A 23,711-nucleotide genomic window follows, 5' to 3' on the forward strand; every position below is an offset into this window, starting at 1 on the left:
CATGGAAATATTCCGGTCCATAATGAATGTGCAATGGTCTGGGTGGACCATGTGGGTTTCCATCTTCAATATTCTGGTCAATATGATTTTGCCCAATATTTTCGTATCCAGATTCAATAGGGATACCGGGCGGTATGAGTTACAACTCCCACACTCCTTCATTACATTTCATACATGAAAGCATTTTACCTCTCATATATGGCTCTTTTACATATGAAAATGAGTCCTGTTTTTGATGCAAGTCTTCACACGTATACACGTATGAAATACATCTATACAGTTTGTATAGAAAATACACATTCATTCTACACATTTGTGATATACAAATACATCTTAAAACTATCTCAAAACTGCAAAGCTCAAAATTGAAACAACAATCCTATTATGACTATTCCTGAACATGTATGGCACAAGCACTTTAGGTAATTGTGTACCTCTAACCCTAATGTCACCTCTATACCTTCTGTGATGGAGTCCCGGGAATTTTGGGGTGATTTTCCCCTTTTTTTCTCATTAGAAGAGGTGCTTTTTGCTCTCACTGCTGTAAGGCAAGCATGGCATCACAAGCTAGACACACATACAGACATAAACGTTTCAACACCTTTATTAAGCTTTGAATGGGGTTGGAGACTTCCTAGCTGGCCCTAATTCTATAATGGGAGTAGTCTCAACCATCAAAGTAAAATAACATAATCCATATCAGTCAGTGAAACAAAGAAAAGGTCTATGTCAGAAACCTATACTTGCCCTCACATTGTACAATAACTAAGTCTAGGAAAAGGTATGTAAAATAAAGAGTGTATCAAAAGAAAGTCAGAATGGCAACGAAGTTGGTTCACAACTCCCTTCCCCAAGTTTAAGTCAATGGGGGCTCTTTACAAGTTCCTTCAAAGTGGGTAGTAGGCACAGTTCAAACAATTCACAAAAGTCTTTCAGGCTTCTCTTGTCTGACTCAACATTAGTTCAATATGTATCACAGTTCCCTTCAGGCCTCCCTCGTCTGTTTCACAGACCACAATTCTTCTCAGGCTTTCTTCACCAGGTTCACAAAACACAATTCTTCTCAGGCTTCCCTTGCCTGGTTCACACAATACAGTTCTCTCCAGCTTCCCTCGCCTGTTCCATATAACACAGTTCTCTCAGGCTTCCCTCACCTCTTTCACACAACACAGTTTTCTCATATAATGATATTTCGGGTAAATCTTTCACCATAGGCCCCTTAGGTTTCCCTCACCCGAGCCTATGCCTTTCAAGACTTTTAACTTCTTTCAATTGGTCGTGGGACTCCCTTCCCCAACCTTCTTGGTTGTCAATTCACTTTCACTTCATGTCAAAGCCTTTCAAAACTGCATAGCTTTACTCGGGCCTATGCATGACCACTGCGACACAATGCATCTTGGTTATTGTAGTTCAATATATTCACATGTGCTCTTCTTAGCACCTTGGTTTCATATCCGCTCTCTTGGCACTCTCTGGAAGTCTCACTTCCTTCATACTTTAAACATTAACTTTTTGCTCAACAAGCCGTTTTGGGATCACAGCTTATTTCCTTGTCAGCCTCCCTGTTCGACTTGCTTCAAACATCCATTTAACACAGTCACTTTTCCGCTCCCTTTTCTAAGGGAGATTACTGTTCAAAGAGACTTTAGATAATGCGTCTTTCTTTTCATCAAAGGACCACTCTGCTACTTTGTATTTCAAAAACAACAATCATATCTTTCTTTTCTTGCGTCTGCCATCAGACGCGTCGGCTTGCTCGCAACAATTTTCACATTTGCGTCTTCACTAACCAGGCTCTCCTTCCATTCAAGAACTCACCGGCTGTGATAGACCGCACTGTCTCTTCTTTGCTATCGCATCTGAGGTCAGGCTCTGTCCCATTCCCTTATCAGACCTTCCCAGGCAATCCTGTCGCTCTGTAAAACTAGTAACTTTCGGGCACATCAAAGAGCGGCTTCCTCCAGCTGCTCGGCTTTCCTCACAACACTTCTTTGGCTTCTTGCCAATATATGACTCCCTCGGCTTGCTTTCTCTTGCTCTCGCTCGCAATCTGTTAGCATCTTGGCCATCCGTTCTCCACAGCCTCGTGTTCAAGAGCACTTGCTCAGCTGTTCCTTCTCGTACCCGGTCTCCCTCCCTTTGCCTTTCTGTGCTCCACCTCTTATACTCTGGGTTTCAGGTGTGTGTGATTGGGACTGAGTGCCTGACCCTGCCTGGCCTCATTAGTGGGACAGAGCCATTGCATATTACTAGTGGTAATCTTCCTAGTCTCAATCTTCCTCTTCCTCGTGTCAGTAGTTGGGCTGATTTAGAAAGGAGGGGAATTATGGGAGTTGTAGTATCCTATAAAAGTAGAGGAAATTTGGGGTAAACAGCTGTCAGGCTATGGAGGATACCATGTCTCACCTTTCAGTGTTTCTTCCTGACTCCCCAAGGACCCCCTACCCACTCTCTCGCTTGTCCACCCCCAGGGTCGGGATCCAATAGCGACAGCCCTTCCGATGCCACCTGAATAAGGGATCCCCGGGGACTAAGTAGTGAAACACCCTTAGGTTTTTCACACTGCGCAAAAAAATAATCAGGCGCCTGAACCGGATGGCCTTCCTATTGATCTTTTTAGAGTCCTTTTTCTGGGTTCCTTTATTACACATTTTTTTAAATCTGTTTTTTTAAATCTGGTGAATACATTCTATGCACCACCTTTGTCATGGAGGGCGGCTACGCTAGTGCCAATATTAAAAAAAGGTTATTGGAATGATCCCTCAAATTACAGAACTAGTTCTTTGTTAGACTACCTTGGAAAAGTTTATGCTAAAGTACTTGCTAATCGGCTTCTTCAATATATTGATGATTTTATCTTCTCCACCACACACAAGCAGGACTCTGCAAAGGCATTTGTGCTGTTGAACAGGCTTTTTGTGTGTCATTGCTTGTACAAAAGTATGTTGCTCGAAAAAGGTATGCCTCTTTATATGGCATTTATTGACCTAAAGCATTCAATAATGAGCATTCAATAATGTTGATCATTGCCTGTTAGGGGATGATTTGTATGCATTAGGATTGCCTCCCCAATCGGTTATGTGTATTCAGGCTCTATACACTCATACCAGTGCTACAGTAAGATGGAGTCAACAAGGGTAGCTAACAGATGCTTTTTGTGTTACAAAAGGGGTATGGGGTCCCTAATAGCCCCCTATCTGTTTACCATTTGTATTGATGGCATCACCAGATCGCTTCTGGAAGAGAAAACTGATGCCCCTTAACCAAGAATGAACACATGAACATATTGTTATTTGCGTATGATGCCGTTGTATTGTCTACATCCCCCCAAAGTCTTAAAAAGACTTTTGATGAATTCACATTATTATGCAATGAAAATGTGTTAATCATGAATGCGTCTAAAACTAAAATGATGTCCTGTTTTAGGAAACCACTTCTGCCTTTGGATATAGAACTGGATAGTTTAAAGATTGAAAGTGTGGAATTTTATGATTATTCAGGAGTTCGCTTCAATAGGGTGGGTTCTTGCAGCACTCGGATCCAGAAATGTAATGTAACCTTGAATGGAAATACTGGTGCTATGCTTGACTTCACAAAAAGATTTGTTAATCTGGCTATAGGAGCAACATTGGAGGTGTACAGGGCCCAAGCCCTTTCTGTTACCCTTTATGCTGCCAAGCTCTGTGGTGGGCGCAGGAACGCAGCACTGAAGGTTAACGAAAATTCATTTAAAAAAAAAAGATTGTTTGGATTGCCATCAGGCACCACGAGGACAGCAGTCAATCTCAAACTGGGATAATCATGTATTGTTTACCACGCTCAATTCATTCCTGTTTTATTTTGGATTAAACTCTAGGTTTTCCCAGAATTGGGGGTGTACAAGAAGGCAATGAGAGATGTCTTAAGTGACAACCATTCTAAACCCTGTCCATGGTTTAAAAATAGAAAATCTGTTTTATTGACGAATGGATTGAGCAGCTTTTGTTATGCTCTGGAATCCTTGACCCTAGATAATTTGCAAACTGTGAAGTCTGCATGTTGGGAATGGGCACTGTTGGACTCGTTACATTCCATTGAACACAAAAGTCTCTTTCAATCGAATTCACGTAATAAAAGCTCCATTGGCCTAGAACGATATCTTATTTGGATCACTAGACCAACTGATAGACCATTGTATACAAAATTGTGTTCGGGTTCTCTTCAATTAAAACAAATTACAAAGAATTGGAAGGCTCAGGAAAATGCTAATTGACCAATGTGCAGATGTGCCAAAGAGGATGTGTATGATTTTATGTTTTTTTGCCCCAATCTGAAACATCTACAATGGAAATGACTTTGACCTCTTTTTAAAACCAATAATATTGATACAGTACTTGGGGCACTACATTTCTGTTAAACCCCAAATGGTATTTTAAGGGTCTATGCAGTCTCTAGTTACCTTGTAAAAGCCTGGCGATATTGTCAAAGATAAACTTTAAAATAGATTTAAAATGTAATTGATTGTGTTAGTCCTTTGACTGGATCGAAATAAAGTACTGTTAAGATTAACCGAGATAGAGGTAAAATTACAAATCCTCACGCCAACAGAGGAAGGTAAAAAACTGAGAACCAACATAGACACCCACATCAAGAAATATGAGCATGAAATAAAACGACGACAGTAGAGGAAATTCTTAAGAGAAAAAGGACCATGATACAGGTCGAGTGTATACTTTTGCCAGACCTTTCGACACTGTCAGAAAACAATCGCACTTGAAAACTGTGTCAGAAAAAAAACAACCAATTGGTGATGACCAAGCCAATACCTCAGAGCCCGATGTGCAAAGAAGTGTGAATGAAGAACCTCGGGTAAACTACATTTTTTAGAAGAAATGAGGTTGCTATGCCAGGACGGAAAAACAAGCAACAACAAAAAGCCAAAAAGGGAGAGTGCGTGGTCAAGGAGTTGACTCCAGAGGAAGAATAAATCAAGGTGAGGAAGAAGAGGCCAGAAGAACAACAGAACTGGGAGAGAGATCAACGTGCTCTGGCAGATGGATTTAAATATAATATAGTCAAAGAAAATCTAGTCCTGAATGTATCTAATTTTAAACTAACTAAGGACCAGCTTAGAGTCCTGAGTTTGGGCCTTAATTTCTGCCATATATCACAATTCAACTATGTCAACACCAGGATTGACTCTGATAGATATATGAGGAAAATTTGTTTGTGGACATTTTGTAGTGTCCATCCATTAAGAGTATTGACACACACACCTCAAGACGAATGGACAGTGTAATCCACGATAAAGAGGTGGTTGCAGTATTGATCCATCTAGGTTTGGTGCTAGACACTAATGAGGTCATTGACAGCATCAATTGGGAGGAATATTATATTAATGTGGACTGGTACAAAAAAACATGATTAAAAGTAAACTCGAAGTTCAACCCTCCTTCCCAGCCATGCAGCCACAGAGAAACCTTTCAAGAATTAGTAATAAGTGATTTTGAAAACATGCAGAAGAAGAACATCAAAGGCAATGAAAGCAACCTTAACAAAAAGGGGCAACACAATCCTTGATGATCTACAAAGTCAAAAAGACTATGGGCCTCATTACGACCCTGGCGCTCCCGTAATGAACGGTGCCGGTACGGGACCGGCACCGTTCATTACGGGATGCCCTATTACGAGGTCCCCTTGCGGGACCCGCTCAGAACGTCTGGTCAGACCAGACGTCCTTAGCGGGTCCTGCAAGGGGACCAGGGAGCTAATAACGGGCCCATTATTAACGGGCCCGTTATTAGCTCCCTCCCCATTCCCATTGAGCCCTATGGGGGCTCAAATGGGAATGGGGATGGGTTTTTTCAATGAGGAATTACCGGATCCTCCAAGGTTGGAATGGGCCGGTAATCCCTCATTGAAAGAACCCGGACCTGGAACCCGGTATGGAGGCAGCCATGCCCTTGTTAAGGGCATGGCTGCCTCTATACTCGTAATGAGGCCCTATATCATTAAACCCTCAGACAAGGGTCGGAACATAGCCTTCATGAATAAAGTGGATTATATCCAGGAAGCTTATTGTGAACTCAATGATTCCACCTATTATGAGAAGTTGGAAAACAATCCCCTAGAGGCTATGGAGAGTAATTTCGATGTTTTTTTTGACAGATGGATGAGCAAGGTGATTTTGGATGACGACGACAAGAAGTTTGTGTCTCTTAAAAACTCAGTGATGCCCACGATATACTTTCTCACCAAAGTTCATAAGAACCTAAAGAAACCACAGGCAAGACCCAATGTGACACTTGTAGAGGCAATTTTGGAAACTATGGCAAATACATCAGTGAGACTCTACGTCCCTTTGTGTCTAGCTGACCCTCATATATGAAAGATACTAAATATCTTTTACAAAAAATAGAAGAATTACCCTGGGAACTTAAATTCATAATGGCTACTCTAGACGTGGTTTCACTCTATACGTCGATTTGCCATGGGTTTTGAATTAAGTCTTGTGAACATTTCTAGAACTCGCGCTCTCTAAATTACCTAAGCCATACACAGATGATTTTGGGCATGATAGAGCTCTGCCTAACTAACAATGTGTTCTTATTTGATGGTATCTTTTTATGCAATTGCCGGGCACGGCTATGGGTACCACCTTTGCGCCTTCATATGCTAACCTGACTCTGGGTTGGTGAGAACAATCCATAGTCTGGTCAGAGGATAATACTGAATACACAGAAAAGGTGGTACTCTGGCTGAGATTCATTAACAACCTTTTCATAACATGGTGGGGCAGTGAAACAGAGTGGCTTGAGTTTGTTGGCTGACTTAACAATAATATACATAGTTTCTGCTTTACTGAATTTCACAGTAGTATGGTATTTTTGGATGCTGTTGTTAAGCAGAGCAATGGGTGCCTTCGCACATCATTGCATAGAAAAATCACTCGGTCAAACATTGCCTTACATGCCAGTAGTTGCCATTTAAAAAGTCTTATCTGGACCATTCCATATGCCGAATGTATTCACATTAGAAGAAATTGCTCTAGTTTAGATTCCTATGATGCAGAGAGTAAGATCACTGCATGGGGTTTTTGCCATCAAGCTTACCCTAAGAAAGTGGTTGAGAGAGCTTACTTAAAAGTATGTGAAATGAGCAAAGACAGTCTGCTATCCTCGAGGAACCAGTTACCAACACAGGAGGGGGAAAAGGAAGAAATCAGGTGCCTATTTGGTTTTGATAAAGCTGCCAAAAATGTGAAAGAGTTTTGTATTGACATCTGTAGACCCAGGGGTACTGATGTGATCATATAGGTTATGTGGTGGGCTAATTCTGTGCAGGATGTGTTTGCTTCTAGTCATTCAGGGGGTTTTAGTTCTTGAGTTGAGTTGTTTATTTCTCCAGGTGATAGAGGGAGTGGTAGTTGGTAGGTGTTGTTGGCCGGAGGTTAGGCGAGAAGCTAGGGGGTTGTTCCTCGTCTCGAGAGAACATGGTTTCTTAAGGTATGAGGCAAACTCAGGTTGTGTAGTTAGCTCGTATGTGGTAGTGTGTTGAATCCGTGTCAGTGGCAGGCGTCGGGGTAAGCGGGATGCTAGATGTTTATTCCTGTGCTCAATAGGGCATGGATTCTTGCTGATATGGATGGTCTTATGTCCAATGGTTTGGAGGAGGGTAGGAATGAAGGTTGGCAAAGCATTGGGGAGGAAGGAAGTTGTTATGATATCAAGTGAATTTTGGAGCACAAGTGCCATTTTCAGGGAGAGTACATGTTTGGATTTAGTGGTGTCATATGGCCGGTAGTTGTTAGGAACGTCTGTGGGGACACGGGCCTCGGTAGCTTGGTGCATATGATCCGGAGTGGGACTGGTCATTGTGAATGGTCTAAAGGTCATGTGTTGGCTGTAAGACGCCAGGTGTCATGAACCGTTGGACACGCCCCTTCTGGACCTCCTGGTCCTTGACACATCGGGGCTTGCACTCCGTGGTACTTCCAACATGGCTGTTAAGCACCAAACACTGCCTCCCAGCCTTTACGTCTGATGCAGCATGTCCTATAAAGTAGCCACGCTACTGAATGCTGTGGTTAGACGTTTGCTCCGTAGTTCGCCTTCGCAGAACTCTGTTGTTTCCTGGTTCCCAGACCCTCCACTTTCTCCTACTAGTCTCCTTCCTTCTTATCCTGCTGTCTTCCCAGACTCCATGTACCCGCCTCCGAGTACACTTCTTCGTATGCTGGACTTCCTGGAATTTTCCTATTGATCCCGGACATAGAAGCTGAACGAACGCTGGAAGCCGAAGACGGCCGAGCGGGGTTGTACAAAACCCGAACCGTAAAGAAAAAAACTCCTCCCAAGGATTCCAGCAAGCAGCGAAAACAGGTGAGAAAAGGGGAAACCTGTGACACCAGGTGGCTGGTGCCTGCAAGGCATACGGGGGGTGCTGCTCGAATTGGAAACTGGCCAAGGCATGCAGGGCTAGTCAAAGCGAACCTAATAAAAGCACATCTAGATTTGAGTAAGGCTAGGGGCCTGCAAAGCATAGTAAAAGCACACCTAAATTTGAATAAAGCCGAGGGGCATGCTAAGCATAATAAAAGTACTTCGATATGAATAAAGTCGGTAGGCCTGCTAAGCATAGTAAGAGCACACCTGGATTTGACTAGGGCCGAGGGGCCTGCTACACAAAAACACACCTAGATTTGAATAAGGCCAGATGGCCTGCTAAACATAATAATGGCACACATGGGTTTGATTAGGTCTGGGGGCCTGCTGAGCGTAACAAAAGCACACAATGATTTGATTAAAAGCCGAGGGGCCTGCTAAGCGTAACAAAAGCACACAATGATTTGATTAAAGGCTGAGGGGCCTGCTAAGCATGATAGGAGCACACATGGATTTGAATAAAGCCAATAGGCCTGCTCAGCATAGTAAGAGCATACCTAGATTTGACTAAGGCCGAGGGGCCTGCTACACATAATAAAAAACACACCTAGATTTGAGGAAGGCCTGCTAGGTGAAAGAAAAGCACACAATGATTTGATTAAGGGCCTAGGGGCCCGCAAGCATACTAGGAACACACATGAAATTGATTAGGACCTGCAAGCATAATAGGAACACACATCAAATGGATTAGGGCCTACAAGCATAATATGAACACACATGAGTTTGATTAAGGGCCTAGGGGCCTGCAAGCATACTAGGAACACACATGAAATTGATTAAGACCTGCAAGCATAATAGGAACACACATCAAATGGATTAGGGCCTACAAGCATAATATGAACACACAAGAGTTTGATTAAGGTCTGGGGGCTGCAAGCGTAATAACAGCGCACATGGAATTGAGTAGAGTCAACAGGGCCTGCTGCACCGATATTAAGTCAATAGAGTTATGGTATAGCCACGGGCTCGCGCAAAGTATGCGGGCGTGAGGGGGGACTCCTTAATTCAGGTAATACGGTGCGTGCAGAAAGTTAGTGGTAGGGTGTAGGACATAGAGTGTGCCGATCGTCAAGCTGAGGTCGGTAGGGTCATTTGTTGGAAGGATGGTGAAGAGAGTAGCTAGGAAGCATGCAGGAGGATATGTGTAAGCCGCCTTACTTCAGTGTCGTGGAGAAGGATCCGTATTGCAGCAAATTGCTTGTGCAGGTGACAGTGTGAGGGACGAGCAGTGGTTATGCCGCTCATCCATGCTCTGACAGGCTGAGATAGGAGCCTTAGGAGAGGGGCCTTGGGATGAGGGGGCCGGCTTCCGCCTGCCGGTCGTGTGATTGGCTCAAGGTAGTCATGTGGAGCCAATCACTGCAGGGCAACTTGAAAGTAGATGGCTGCTCGTGTAAGTGTAGCAGTGGTGGCCATCTTGCAGATTTCTTCCGTTTAAAAGCGCTGTAACACGATGGTTACCAGGCAACAGCCACTTGCAGGGACACTGGCTTCACATCTATGAGGCGTGCACATGCAGAATGCAGAGTGCAATGCGTTAAAGCGCTCTGCACAATTAAAAGCAATTATTGTGCCGAAATCCCTCTCAGCTGTTCTTTGCATCTGAGTAGCCCACATGACTTACCTTTCTTTTGATGAAGTCGCTATGCTGCTTCTCCAGCCAGCGAGAGAGGGAAAGGAGCTCCTGCCCTCTCCTGAACCTGTGGTGCCGGGACGGTGGATATACAATCCTATTTCCCCCATAATCCCCTTGTAGGGCCTCCCCCTAAAACACCCTCCCCAACACACTCCCAACAGTACTAGCAATATCACACGGAGACCTACAGCAATAGCTGATCCACAATAATAAACATAGGTCCATATTCTCTCATTCGTGCATCTGCCCCTTGGGTCCCTACTTAACAAATTATTTAGATTAGTCACGTCCATCTTCTTTCCTGAAATGAAAGCACAGACACACAAGACAATGAAAAGGGAAAACTTACAAGATGTACATTGTACACAAAGAAAGAAGGAAAAAGGGAGAGAGAGAGAGAGAAGAAAGAGTAAGAGAGATGAAAGAGAAGAGAGAGAGAAAAGAGTAAGTAAGAAAGAAGAAGGAAAAGAAATAGAGAGAGGCAAGAGAGAAAGGGAAGGAAGAAAGAGATCACGGAAAAAGAAAGATACAGAGCTAGCAGCTAAGCTTTGGCCTGCCACTGGAGCATGCTACTGCACATGTATCGCCCCAGAACAGGCCAGTAAGGTAGCCAGGGTACACGTACTGCTACCCCTCATTTTAAGATAACTGATGCACCAGTGTGTTCTCTGAAGATGCCCTATGAACGTCAGAGAGGTGGACCCAGTAGCATAGTTCCTTGACTTTAACGGCAAGGGGAGTACAAAACACCACCTCCAAGGGCCCATGGAACCGAGGGTTAATCGACCTGCGTATGAAATTGCAGACATAAATGAAGTCCCCAGGCAGCAGTGTTTGTGTGATCAGATGCTCGGGGATCTGTCACCATAGTAGTCTCAGCCTATGGTGTCTGTCATCACAATCCTGGGAGGTGCAATCTGCTGCCAGACATATTTTATGTCCCTAGTTAATTTAGTCAAATACTCCTTGAAATCATCGCCTAGCACCGCTACATCCCTATGTGCGTCTGAAGCCCTTCTTACAGGGGATACGGGAGTATGCATACGCCGGCCAGTGACCACTTCATGAGATGAAAAATTGTGGTCTTTGCTTGGCTGCGTGCGTAGACTGAAGAGGCCCAGGGGCAAACATTGCACCCAGTTTTTCTTCTAAGTGGTACACAGTTGGATAACTTACTTTTAAGGAGTCCATTTATTCTCTCCACAACACCATTGACCTGTGAGTGGTAAATCGAACACATCCGATGCTTGATGCCAAGTAGTGCTGTAACTTGCTGAAATAATGCATTAAAGAAATGTGTGCCACTGTCTGACCATAAAACCTTGCACACACCCATCGCGGGAAAACGTCTTGCACTAAAATTCTAGCAGCACACTTGGCACCCACCTCGAGAAAGGACAGACCACTTCATGAGGTACCTAGATCCTTTACAACATTCACCCATATCAGCGTAATCTACGCGCAATTCACGGAAAGGCCCAGTAGGGCAGGGCTAGGTACCCCGTAACGTCCCTAGTGTCATCCCTGTAATGAAACTTTGACATGTGGCGCAATGTACAACCAGTTCTGTGATACTTTCCTGAATATTTGGTATGAATCAGTCCTCCAGTATATCTGCTGGTATGGGCTATTTCAAACTGTGAGATGGGTAGTGTAATTGTTCAAAGGCTAAGGCTAGCAGCTGCTGGGGCATTTCAGTCTTCCCAAAGCTCTCCTGCCTCCATAACAGATCTGTTGGAGATTGCTTACAACCTCTCCATAACCACAACTCTTTCTCCCTTTCAGGTGCCCTTCCTTTTAATCGATAATCTTGGAGATGGGCAATGATGTGTAAGATACTGGATGCTTGCCTGCCGGTGGGGCAGTCACTACGTACTCAGCGGGTATTTCATTTGGCAGATACGCTGCCATTTTGGCTGCCGCATCGGTGGCTGCGTTCCCCATCAATATTTTGTCTGTCCCATGAGTGTGGGCGGCGCACTTAACGACTGCCACAACAGATGACTGCGATAACGCTTCTATCAGTATTTCTAACAGTGCCGCATGCTGCACTGGGGTCCATCCGCCCTCTGAAACCCCACCCTCTTCCAGCGGGATAGACCAGCGTGTACCATTTTTTTAACGCACGCTGAGTCGGAATATATTGTAACATAGCACCCTTTAGATGCTCTTAAGGCTTCCATAAGCACTATGAGTTCCGCGCTTGTGCAGAATAACGCATGGGCAATCTTTTCATGACCACTGTCTTATATTCTCCTTCCACAAGTTGTACCACCGCTGCCCATGTCTCTCTTTGCCCAACCTCAAGATCAATTGTGGAAGAACCATATACGAAAGGTATCTCACCCTCTGTTAATGCACAGTTCCTTGCTTTTGGAAATGTCGTCCTGCTCCCCCTCGTATGTGGCACAGTCGTGCACCGTCAAATCCTCTGTAGTAGACATGTCCGTTAAAAAGGTGTCGGGGCTCACTGTTTTACACCTAACCACAAGAATATGGGGTTCAGAAATGATGATCACATATGCCGAAGATCTCTGCGAAGTCAGGGTAGATTTTGAGCTCTCTAGAATGGCGAACAATGTTTCACATACAACGTGAATGAGCACCCCATTACGATTGTAGAACTTTTCTCTATTGCAAAAGAAGCAGCTACTAAAGCTCGTTTGCACGCAAACTGCCCTTGCAGCACTGTATCCAAAGTACCACTATAGAAAGCCAATGGCTTATGGCCCATAGTGCTTTTCTGCGTCAACACCGCTGTCACAAGCTGGCCATCCGAATGTGAAAACAAATAAAATTCCTGCATGTGATCTGGGGTGGACAGTACGGGTGCCGAACTGTTTGATCATGACTGCCGTCCACTGTAACTTGTGGTCCTTCTTTTTTTGTGCTTCCCTAAGGACCTGTAGAGATGGTTTTGTGTATGCCGCGTAATCTAGAATCCAGGCAACTGAGGCGGGTCTGGGGGTGGCGCCTACTGATGCTGCCCTGTTTGGTAGTGTTCTTTTACCATTCGCTGATATGACCTGCCCCAAATAGAGCACTTCCGGTTGGCAATATTGCAATTTGGCCATGTCAACCTTGTACTCCTTAAGGGACAGCAATTGTAGGAGTTCAATGGAGTCCCTTCGGAAGTGCTGTTCACTGTCACTACACATTAGCAGATCATCCACGTACTGGATAAGCGTACTAGGCACCTGAACATTTTTCCAGATCGGCATGCAGTATTCTATTAAATATACTCAGGCTCTCGCAGTACCCCTGAGGTAACCTAGTATGTTCGAACCGCACCTGGCCCTGTGTAAATGCCGTGAGGTACCTCTATTTAGGATGGAGTGGAATCGAGAAGAATGAATTTTAAGTCCACTACAGTAAAATGTCTTAGTTACTTACTTGTAACTGTATTTCTCCAGCATTGGTATCTTTCATAGATTCAGATGCTTGAATATTCCCCGTCGTCAGACTGGGAATCCTCAGTGATAAAAATAATTATTAAAATGTTTTAATATACATCCATTATTCCATAGAGAATGCATGTAAATACCCCATTATGGCCTATGAGCCATTTCATTGTGTAGCCCCTCCACCTCACTTTGGTCCTTTATGGCCCCAACCAATGAGGTGGCAGGGCTTAAGCTCCGCCCCAGGCAGCCATCTTCAGATTTTGAACCGTAGGAACTGCAGTATGATGGGTGCTGAGCGTAGCAGCAGCCTCTCAGGGGAGGCGGGTGGGCGCATGTGAATCTATGAAAGATACCAATGCTGGAGAAATACAGTTACAGGTAAGTAACTAAGACTTCTTCAGCATTGGATCTTTCATAGATTCAGATGCTTGAATAGAATACCAAGCAGTTAAAACATGCCACCATCATATATATATATATAAGCATAAATGCAGAAAAAATATTTTGGACAAACCTTTACCATACAGCAACACAAAGGTTACATACTCAGGGAAAGGCGGGAAAGGAGGCTGGTCCTCCCTTATGCAAAGTATCTTCTGCCAGGCAGCAGTGCTTAGCAAACGTGTGCAGAGTGCTCCAGATAGCGGCTCTGCATATGTCCTTCAAGGCTATCCCTGCGTGAAACGCTACTGATGCCGCTCTCCCTATGGTGGAGTGTGCCGAAGGCGGCTTGGTGATGGGGTCGCCCTTTGCTTGATGACAGTGGGTGATACATATAGAGACCCATCGTGCCAGACCTTGTTTGGAGATATGCTGTCTTTTTGTGCGACCAGAAAAGGCAATGAACAGTCTGTTTGAGGAGCGGAACTCCTTAGTTCTCTGTAAGTAGAATTTCAAAACTCTTGCCACATCTAGAGAATGCAATGTTCTTTCTGCCTCAGAGGTATGATTCTGGAAGAAAGATGGCAGGACAATGCGCTCTGTGAGTGTCATTTCCGATAAGACCTTGGGAAGGAATTTACTGTGTGTTCTCAAAATGACGCAGTTCTTATGAAACAAAGTGAAAGGAGGTTCTGAAGACAAAGCTTGCAACTCACTGAACCTCCTGGCCGATGTGATGGTTATCAAAAAAGCAGTTTCCCAAGATAAGAATTTCATGTCACATCTGTGAATGGGCTCGTAAGGGGGTTCCATGAAAGCTGTTAGTACGGTGTTTAGACTCCAGGTTGGGAATAGTGAGGGCGTAGCAGGGAAAGTACGCACCAACCACTTCAGAAAGACCTTGACAGCTGGAAGAGAGAGTAATGACTGTGTTTCTGGAGTCGTCGTGTATGCTGTTATGACCGATAGATTAACCTTTATAGAGGATAGTGAGAGCCCTGCCTTAGCTAAATGCAATAAGTAAGTTAGTGGATTAATTACAGCCGTCTCATAGTGGATTAATTGCAGCTGTCTCACACCACTTGGAGAAGCGAGTCCATTTCCGGACATAGGTGATCCTCGTAGAGGAGGCTCTTGAGGCCCTGATTATGTCCCTGTAAACTGCAGGAGATTCAGATTCATCAGCTTACGCTGCTCAGGAACTAAGCCTTGAGGGAGAGGCTCGCTGGGTCGTGGTGAAGGACTTTGTGGTTCTGCTGCGTCAATGGATCTTTCATGTAGACCAGTTTCTTCCTGCACCTCGTGCAGTCCCTGAATAGGGAAGGCTTCTTGACAGTCTGAAGTTCAGTCATGCTGAGGAGAAATTCACTCGACGAATTTGGGGTAAGAAAAAAGATTTTCGCAGCCCAAAAGTTCAGAGTACATAGCCCCTAAGCAGGGGAAAGCAAGCAGTAGAATATATTTTAAGAATATAAACTACCCAAAAAAGGAGAAACATATTCGAAAGCTCAGAGAGCTGCAGGATTCCCTCTGTCTGTTAGACTGCGGTGAAAAATCTGAAGATAGCTGTCTGGGGCGGAGCTTAAGCCCTGCCACCTCATTGGTTGGGGCCATAAAGGACCAAAGTGAGGTGGAGGGACTACACAATGCAATGGCTCATAGGCCATAATGGGGTATTTACATGCATTCTCTATGGAATAAAGCATGTATATCAAAAAAATGTAATAATTATTTTTATCACTGAGGATTCCCAGTCTGACGACAGGGAATATTCAAGCATCTGAATATATGAAAGATCCAATGCTGGAGAAACGTGGCTTCTTTGGGAATGCTACATAAAATTGTCACAGGGTTCGGAACGACTGGAAATATTTTCTGTACCCCATAATTTAGGGGGCGCAAGTCCTGAATCATTCTCCAATTGCCTCCTGTTGATTTTTTGACAGGGGATATTGCTGTATTACACAGGCACGTAGATGGCACAATGATCTCCTTGTCCAGTATGTTTAATACCCTCCTCTGCCTCCCTCGATAATGGATATTGCCTTACCCTGGGCAGCACCGCACCGGGCTTCAGTGTTATATGCACATTGGTCACGTCTTTCACTAACCCTACATAATGTGAATTTGTAGTTCACAACTGCGAAGGCACGTGTTGTAAATCCTCGTCAAAAAATGGAGATGAAGTTAATACTGCCATCAAGGTACACTGCACTCTTCGGTACTGTATCATTATGTCACAGGGGGTACAGATCTCTGGGATTATTTCCCCCTCTTTGTTGTTATCTTTAAACAATTTGTCATCCGTAATTTCCTTTAGCTGTACTGTTGGATCTACAAAGAGCACTGTGCGCCACTCACATCTGTCAGTGTCCATTCCCAACAGGACAACCCTCTTGTCCGAAAACAACAACCCCAGTAAATCCAGCGACAATAGCGTACCCGCTACCACTCAGGTGGCACTGCTGGACGAAAGATATAATCGATGGGCACTCGCCAATGCTGTTTGGCAATCTGGGGCCCTGCCTCCACAAGCACTGTAATTCTATAAATAACCATGTCCCGGTCTATGGGAATCCTGCTGACCCCCACCTCCCTTGTCATTGTGTGTTTTTTCAACATCACCCTTACAGCACACATCCCAGGCATGGAAAAAGACTACATCATGATCTGTAAAGGATATAGTCATGTTTAACTTGCTGTCCACCATGAATATGAACTGCTTATTTCCTATCTCTGCCCCGACCAAAGGTTCCTCTTCAGGGTGGATGGTCATCGACAAGAACGGACACGCGAGTGCTCTCTGTGGGCTGTCCTAATCAGGGTATGTGTTTGTTCCAGGAAACAAGAAGGGGCTACCTCCTACCACTGCTGCTCCCCCATTAAACGGTGCTCCATCATGTGCATCATCCCCCAGAGTTACTCCTGGGTATCCAGCCTTAACCCACACATCCCCAGCCTGGTCCCAAATCACAGCAACCCGCAAGCTCTTAAGATCCCCTATTGCCAGGGGCACCCGTGCTGTTTGCTTTTCGAATTTGTATATCCACTTGCTCGCCCCTGCTGTGAGCTGTGGGGGTCCCTTCAATTAAATTCTTATCTATTTGGGGCCCGGGCACATACTGTGTCCGCCATGCCCCGTTATGTATGAGGGGCATCTGCATCTTTGCCCTACTTCCCACACCCTTCTTCATGACTTCTCTTTTCTTTACCAACCCCATCCAGCCGGCCCTGTTCCTCAACCTGCCACCCGCCCAAAGACCTTTTGCTTGGGGGTATTCTCGGCCGCCTCTTCACCACTTCCTTCCTCTTCACTCTGACACTCAGCAAACATATCATCACCCTCTTCCTCCACATTCTTTCCCAACACCGTATTCTCCTCTCCCAGGATTATCCACCCACCGGGGCTTCTTTCTTTCTCAACACCTACATGTCTTATTTCTTCAGTATCCATCCTAAGCAGCACTTCCCCCGATTTCCATTCTCCCGACCCTTCTCTTGATGCCCCTATATCCCTTACTGCTTTTGGGGATGTCTGTATCCTTCTAAGTTCTGTTAGTAATCCTGCCAACCTATCTCAAACTCCCTTGACCTGTAACCCACCGATGCCGGTACTTCAGACGGGTGAGTATAAAGAGGCAGGGGAGCGATAGCCTTTGGTGTTACGGGTGCCGCAGGAGACCCTACCAGCAGCAGAAGGCGTCCCTATCGCAACAGGTAAATAGGTTGGATTGGTGTACCCTTCCGCGGGATATGTTGTCAATGGATATAATCCCCCATACTCCACTGGCACCCCACCCTCTCCTTTTCCAGTTCTGCACTTCCCCTCTTTCTGTCTCTGCACCTCTATTCCGTTCCTTTGAGCTTCTATGTCTTCAAACATACGCCAAAGATCTAGAATTTCTTTTCTCTTCTGTAGCTGCTTCCCTTTATGTTTTGCTACTAGAAATGTGGACATGTGTTCCAAGATACTCTTGGTGTGTGAGCCCTGCCCTGGCCATTGCCAGGGCATCCCCCCTCCTCCTGTCTCTGCGATCCACTGCTTAAGATATTTCTCCACCCTGTCACGATACAGTGACAGGGCCTTATACATATGTTCTATTGGTGTTCCACTCCCCATGCTGGTGGTGTCTATCTCTTACTAACCCTGTAAAGTCCCGCTTAAGCTCTGTGCACGCTGCCGCTTGTTTATGACAACAAAAACAAAGAAAATCAACCCCCACCTTTTCTATCCCCTTTACTTGCACACATTCACCACTCCACGAAACCATCCAATCAAACACCACAACGCGATGCACACACTTCACGCCCTTCTAGAGCCTGGTCTCTATTTCAATAAAACACAAACACAATGCAAAAAAATAACAAGCTAATATACCAGCCACTACTTATGCCAGGCCTATTATAAGACCACTAGTTTTATTTTTATATTCCTCCTTTAAATAATATACTGTCTTGTGTACCACTTTCCCTCCCCTTCCAAAGAGGGGCTCCCTGCCTTACCTTATAATGTCTTACCGAAACACTCTTTTAATAGTACAAATTTTAACAAGTAACCCTGACCTCATCCACGTCACATCGACAACCTCGCTCTCCACGTACTCACACCTTTCACACTTCCCCATGCATCTGCCCCCACTTGTTATCTCTAATAAGACTCTACTCACATGTGCGTGCTCACCCGAACTCCTCTGTCACAGGGTCCAACATTGGCCTGCACTCTCTTCAGAGCCGCGCCCCGCTACAAAGAGCAGAGAGGACGTCTCTTAAAATGGCTCCTGCTAAACCACTTGGAACGCGCATTTTTTTGGGACCGTACGCTGTAGGTGGCCAGGATCCTCCTGGAGAAGCGGCCTGAAAGCCTCTGCAGGTACGGGGGGCACTGGGATCACAGCGTGGTCACCAATTGAAGGGACGACCCTGAACGCTAACACCAGAGAGAATACAACCTGCTAGGGAAGAAAGGCCCAAGTCGATCTTGTAAGGATTACACGTTTTAATCTCAAACGCAGATGAGAGCAACAGCAAAGAACTCTGCTGCTAAGAACGATCTGCCAAGGAGAGGTACAAGCAGAAGCTTTTAAAGGTACACAGCGTCATAATGACGCAACAACATACAGTAAAAACATGCGTGGCTGATTGGATGTACCCAATACATGTTCCAGCTTTACCTGTAAGGAATGCTGGTCTATTGGTTCCAGCCCAGTCCGCCCGTCTTCTATCACATGGGTGCTGCGGGGCTCATCTTCTTCTCACGTCGAAGGCCAGATTCTATGTTATTATACCCCTACCATACAACTTATTTTATCGCTCATACTGTGCACTTGGCAGGCCTTAAGACAGACACAAAGGAGGTTCTGGGGCACTCTAACCTTCACACACACACATTTCACTCACTCCCCTCTGCGCAATCTGGCTCCAAGGTCTCCACCCTCGTTTTGAACTGTAATGTATCCCTCCCAACACTTCGCAAGACAAATCACACGATTGTTGCTTCAACGATATGCCCTGTCCATCCTCTTTGAACATTTAAGGACATGTTACTTTGGGGTTGGTGGTGGCACTTGGTGCCATGGAATTCGGGGATCTGAAGGTTTAATCAGTTATATGGGCTATAACTCAGGGGTCGCACGGGAATGGGCCAGGTCATGCTTTGGCCAGTGTGAGATAACATGCACACCAGGCGCCGGTCTCTGATTGCGGACTTGTAGGGCACATTCCTCTTGGGCAAAAAACACATCTTTGCAACACTGTTAGAACAATGAATAGACGTTGTGACGGTTGGGGGTGTGGGCTGTCCTCATGGGAGTTCGGCATGGCTGGGGATTTCTCTGGTCTCGCGAATTTGGGCCTAATGCATGCAATGTCGCATTTACAGCGCATGTCTTTCCTTCTACCTATGGTTACTAATATCTACGCAAAATAGCAATGCTGTTTGCGCCTTATACTGTACTATGTAGTTATACTATATTTGGTTATACTGAAGTGGGATCCTATTAAGCAGAAAGGCATCCCTCTCACCGTTCTCTTTGCCCCCTGGCCCATCATAGTGCTTCAAATGCATCTCGCCTCACTCTAAAGCGCCTAGGGGGGTGGGACGGGGCTGCCCCCTTCCCAACAATGTTCAGTGCAGTTTTTGCTGGTGAGTTCCTGGAATTAAACCTGTCAGCCTCAGTCTATGCATGCTTCTATTCCACACAAGCTGAGATTAAACATACTCTGGGGCAGTCAGCCCACCAAACGCCTGGATGATATCCCCTCTATGGACACATGAAGATAGACAATGCACACAGCCTTATCATCTTTCTTGAATTTCTTTCCACCACAAGAGGCAAAAATGTCAGCATCATCCTGAAGAAGCGTTGAAAAAATATAAAACTTGGGGGAAAAAAGCTTTAACTCTGCAAAATATTATCAGTTTGTGATAATCTATGCAAATGACAGCGAAATCTGCCCTTTTAGATTTTTACAGATTTTCCAATCAGAAAAAAGCATTTAAAGCTTCAGGTACGTAGTTATGTTCAGTGGTTCTAGCTCCGTAGACATGAACAAAAGAGCAACTGACACTACACTGTATGATGGGGCAGTAGTGCAGCACTGCTTGGTTAGTGACAGCTGTCTTTTCTTGCTTTTCATATAATTCTGATGGTTTGCCTGCTCTATTTGTTCCGCTAGGGAACAGGAATGTTCTGTCTTTATACAATCGCAAAAATGCCATTTTGTGGTGAATTCTGGTCATGAATTAAAAGAAAGCCAGATTGGCAATGATATATTTTGTAAGTTGTTAAAATGTTTTTATAACTATACATATTGATGAAGAGTGTACAGAGATCCCAGTTATTCAGTGTTCCTGAATATTGATGAATGGGTAAGTCCTTTTTACAGGTCAGGACATAAATGAATAGCCTAATGCAGTGAGTTCTGCTAGCAATCTCCTGGAATCCGGAGAAACTAGTATGGTGCTCTAATGCTTATGAACATATCTAGTGATGTAATCACTGTTATGATATTGAACGGTTTGTTTGTGTGCTTCTGAAATATAAATCTCCTAAATACAGTCCCGATGGGTGTAAATGAGGCTACATGATTAATGTAACCTCTGTTGATCGGCGACCCACGTGCTTAGGCGAAAGTACCGGACTGCCGGATCAACAGAGGTTACACTAATTATGTAGCCTCATTTACACTCATGGGGACTGTATTTGGGAATTTATATTTAAGGAGCACAGAAACAAACCCTTTGATATTGTAGCGTTGATTATATCACTAGACAAGTGCTTAGACCAGTTTCTCCGGATTCTAGGAGATTGCTAGCAGAACTCACCTCATTAGGCTATTCAAGCATCTGATCATATTGATACAATCAAAAGCCCTGCCTTTAAAAGGACCTACATAGGGTCGAAACACATGCCCGCATGTGGGCGAATGGATAACAAATACTTGGCATAAAGGCTAATTTAAAGAGAACACACACATTTTGAATGCATTTGAATGTTGAGTCACTAAAGCAGCATACCAACTTGTATTTAATGATATTAAGGTTCTATGATATGGATTGTATTGTCTGAATACTAGGATACAGGATATCTAGAGAGGTGTATGGATGATCAAATCCAACAAGTTGACAAGAGATACTTATGTTGAACTGAGAACTGTACTGTATTTGGGTTTATGGTATTGAACTGCCAGTACTACAGATTTCAAACTGGACACGAGGTACACATATTGAAAGGAGAACTGCACTGTACATAGTAACATTGTATTAAACTATACATAGGCTATGTCATTTGAAAACCACAGTGGATTAGGGTGTATATAGTTAATTAAATACACACTATACATACCCACTTGTTTTAGTGATTTATTCAGCTCAAATGAAGAACAAAAATATAGGCATTACTTAATAATGCACTATGACCTGAGCATGGTAGAGGCTCTTACTCCAAATCTTCTTCTAGTTACAGGCTGTGGGCCAGCCTGTATACACCCACACAAGCAGCAATCAACCCATATAATATCTTAAGAGATCCTAGCGCAGCACAACTAGGTTTAGCCCAAGCTGCCTACAAATCATGAATGAAGACATGTTAATGAAACATGCAAAAAAGCATAAAATGCTTACCTGGGTTGGTTGTGATTAAGGTTTTTGACATTGCAGTGGCAACCATGCAGTTTCGGAAAGTGTCGTAATTTATTCTTACATCCGATGCAAATATTACTGCAGAAAAAAAACATGCCTCTTAATCACTGCCTGAGTACAGGTAGACTTATAATGGATGATCTTGATGCAAGATTGCTATTTACCTGTTTCATGTGGTATCCAGCTCTGTGCTAGCTGGATAGATTCATTATCCCAGCTAAATAGTAAATAGAAATTCATGTCAATACTGCATGCAATTGTATATAAATCTACAACTTTGAACTTGATGAGTCATTACACATTATGCAGTTGTATATTCAATCTCAAAACTCTGATAAAATCGAATGTCAAAAGAAGAAAGAAATGTTACTTGTAAAAGTATTTCACCTTCCTGGGTATCTTCATTAATATCCATTAAAAAAATCAACAGCCCCCACCTTTGGGCAGGATCTTGGAACATCCACACACACAATCTCTTCCCCTCTCTCTGTACATACATACATATATCAATATATATGTGGTAGACCGTGTACAGAAGTGCAGGGAATGCGGAAGGCACTCCAGGAAGCGGTCTTGCATGCGGAAATCACGGCAAAACACTGAGGCAGAAAACCATTGTATGTCAGCCAAAAAGATATACTTTAATTAATCCAATGTCCAGGACAGGAAAAAACAACACTTTTTGGGCGGTTTATACCTTTGCCCCCCTGCCCGTTCCCTCCGGATGTATCCTCACAAAACTTTGCAACAAAAAAATATATGGCCCCGTCAGATTGATTTTGCGAGGTTTCGTGAGATTTTGTTCAGGGGGAGGGGCAAAGTTATAGGTGGGGTCCGAAAATGTGTTTCCAATGACACAAAGGAAACAAAAATTGCTCATGCTTACAGCCCAAACCGCTGGACGGAATTTCACCAAATGTGCAGCAGGAGCGGCGGCTTGGTCCCGAAAGCGTGCTTTTGTAAATTTGGTGTAAATCTGGCCAGTAGTTTTTTTTTTAAATGGGCAAAATGTAGGTCCAAAATAATTAGTGATATCTGGGTTCGGTCCGCAGACTCACTTCCCTGTTCGGTCCGCGGAGGGGTCTCTGATTGGTCCAGGGGGCGACGTGATGTTTGCGGACATCGGACGCGCCCGCTGTTTGGTCAATAAAAAACGTGAGGTGCGTCATATTTTCTGAAACGTCTGCCATGTTGTATTCGCGGACATCCGCTGGTGTGCGCTGAAAACATATTAAAAAACACAACATTGCACTTGTTAAACTAATGAAACAATCTCTGGGGAGTTGAGGGGTGATGAGGATGGGATGGGATATGGCTATAAAAAGCCAAAAAAATAAGTGTTTTGCCCTCTCCGAGTCCACAAACGGTTTGGCTGTCCGGGGCAGCCATGCGATGCCCGCAGCCATCTCAGATGTTCAGGGGCATCATACATATTTCTGCATTGTAGGGTTGGTGAAAAGCAAATTTTTGGATGGCGCCACTCAATGAAACTGCATGAAATTCTGCAACATCATTGGGCCTGACCCTGAATGGTTCTGTAAAGTTTGGTGCTGTTTCACCAAGAGGAATTGAAATTAGAGTGGGGTCCCAAAATATTTCAAAAGCTTAGAAATTTGGTGCTGTTTGATGAATTTTTGGTGGGATTTCGTTAAGAGGGGCCAAAATTAGAGAAGGGGGGGTCCTCAACATTTTTAGATGGGTTATTACTTTGATGCCCTTTGACGTAT

General features: G+C 44.3%; 1 protein-coding gene across 1 annotated transcript in view; it reads right to left on the bottom strand.

The window, feature by feature from the left end:
• The window catches only part of MEIOB (meiosis specific with OB-fold), a 1,713,677-nt gene that overhangs the window by 742,939 nt on the left and 947,027 nt on the right, over positions 1–23,711 (bottom strand). The window contains exons 8-9 of the mRNA XM_069647289.1: positions 22,149–22,201; positions 21,967–22,062 (exon numbers count right to left, since the gene is read on the bottom strand). Coding sequence (XP_069503390.1) covers positions 21,967–22,062; positions 22,149–22,201 — 149 coding nt within the window. The remainder of the gene's footprint in view (positions 1–21,966; positions 22,063–22,148; positions 22,202–23,711) is intronic.

This window comes from Ambystoma mexicanum, chromosome 2q (assembly GCF_040938575.1).
Source record: "Ambystoma mexicanum isolate Mex_15411 chromosome 2q, UKY_AmexF1_1, whole genome shotgun sequence".
NCBI lineage: Eukaryota > Metazoa > Chordata > Amphibia > Caudata > Ambystomatidae > Ambystoma > Ambystoma mexicanum.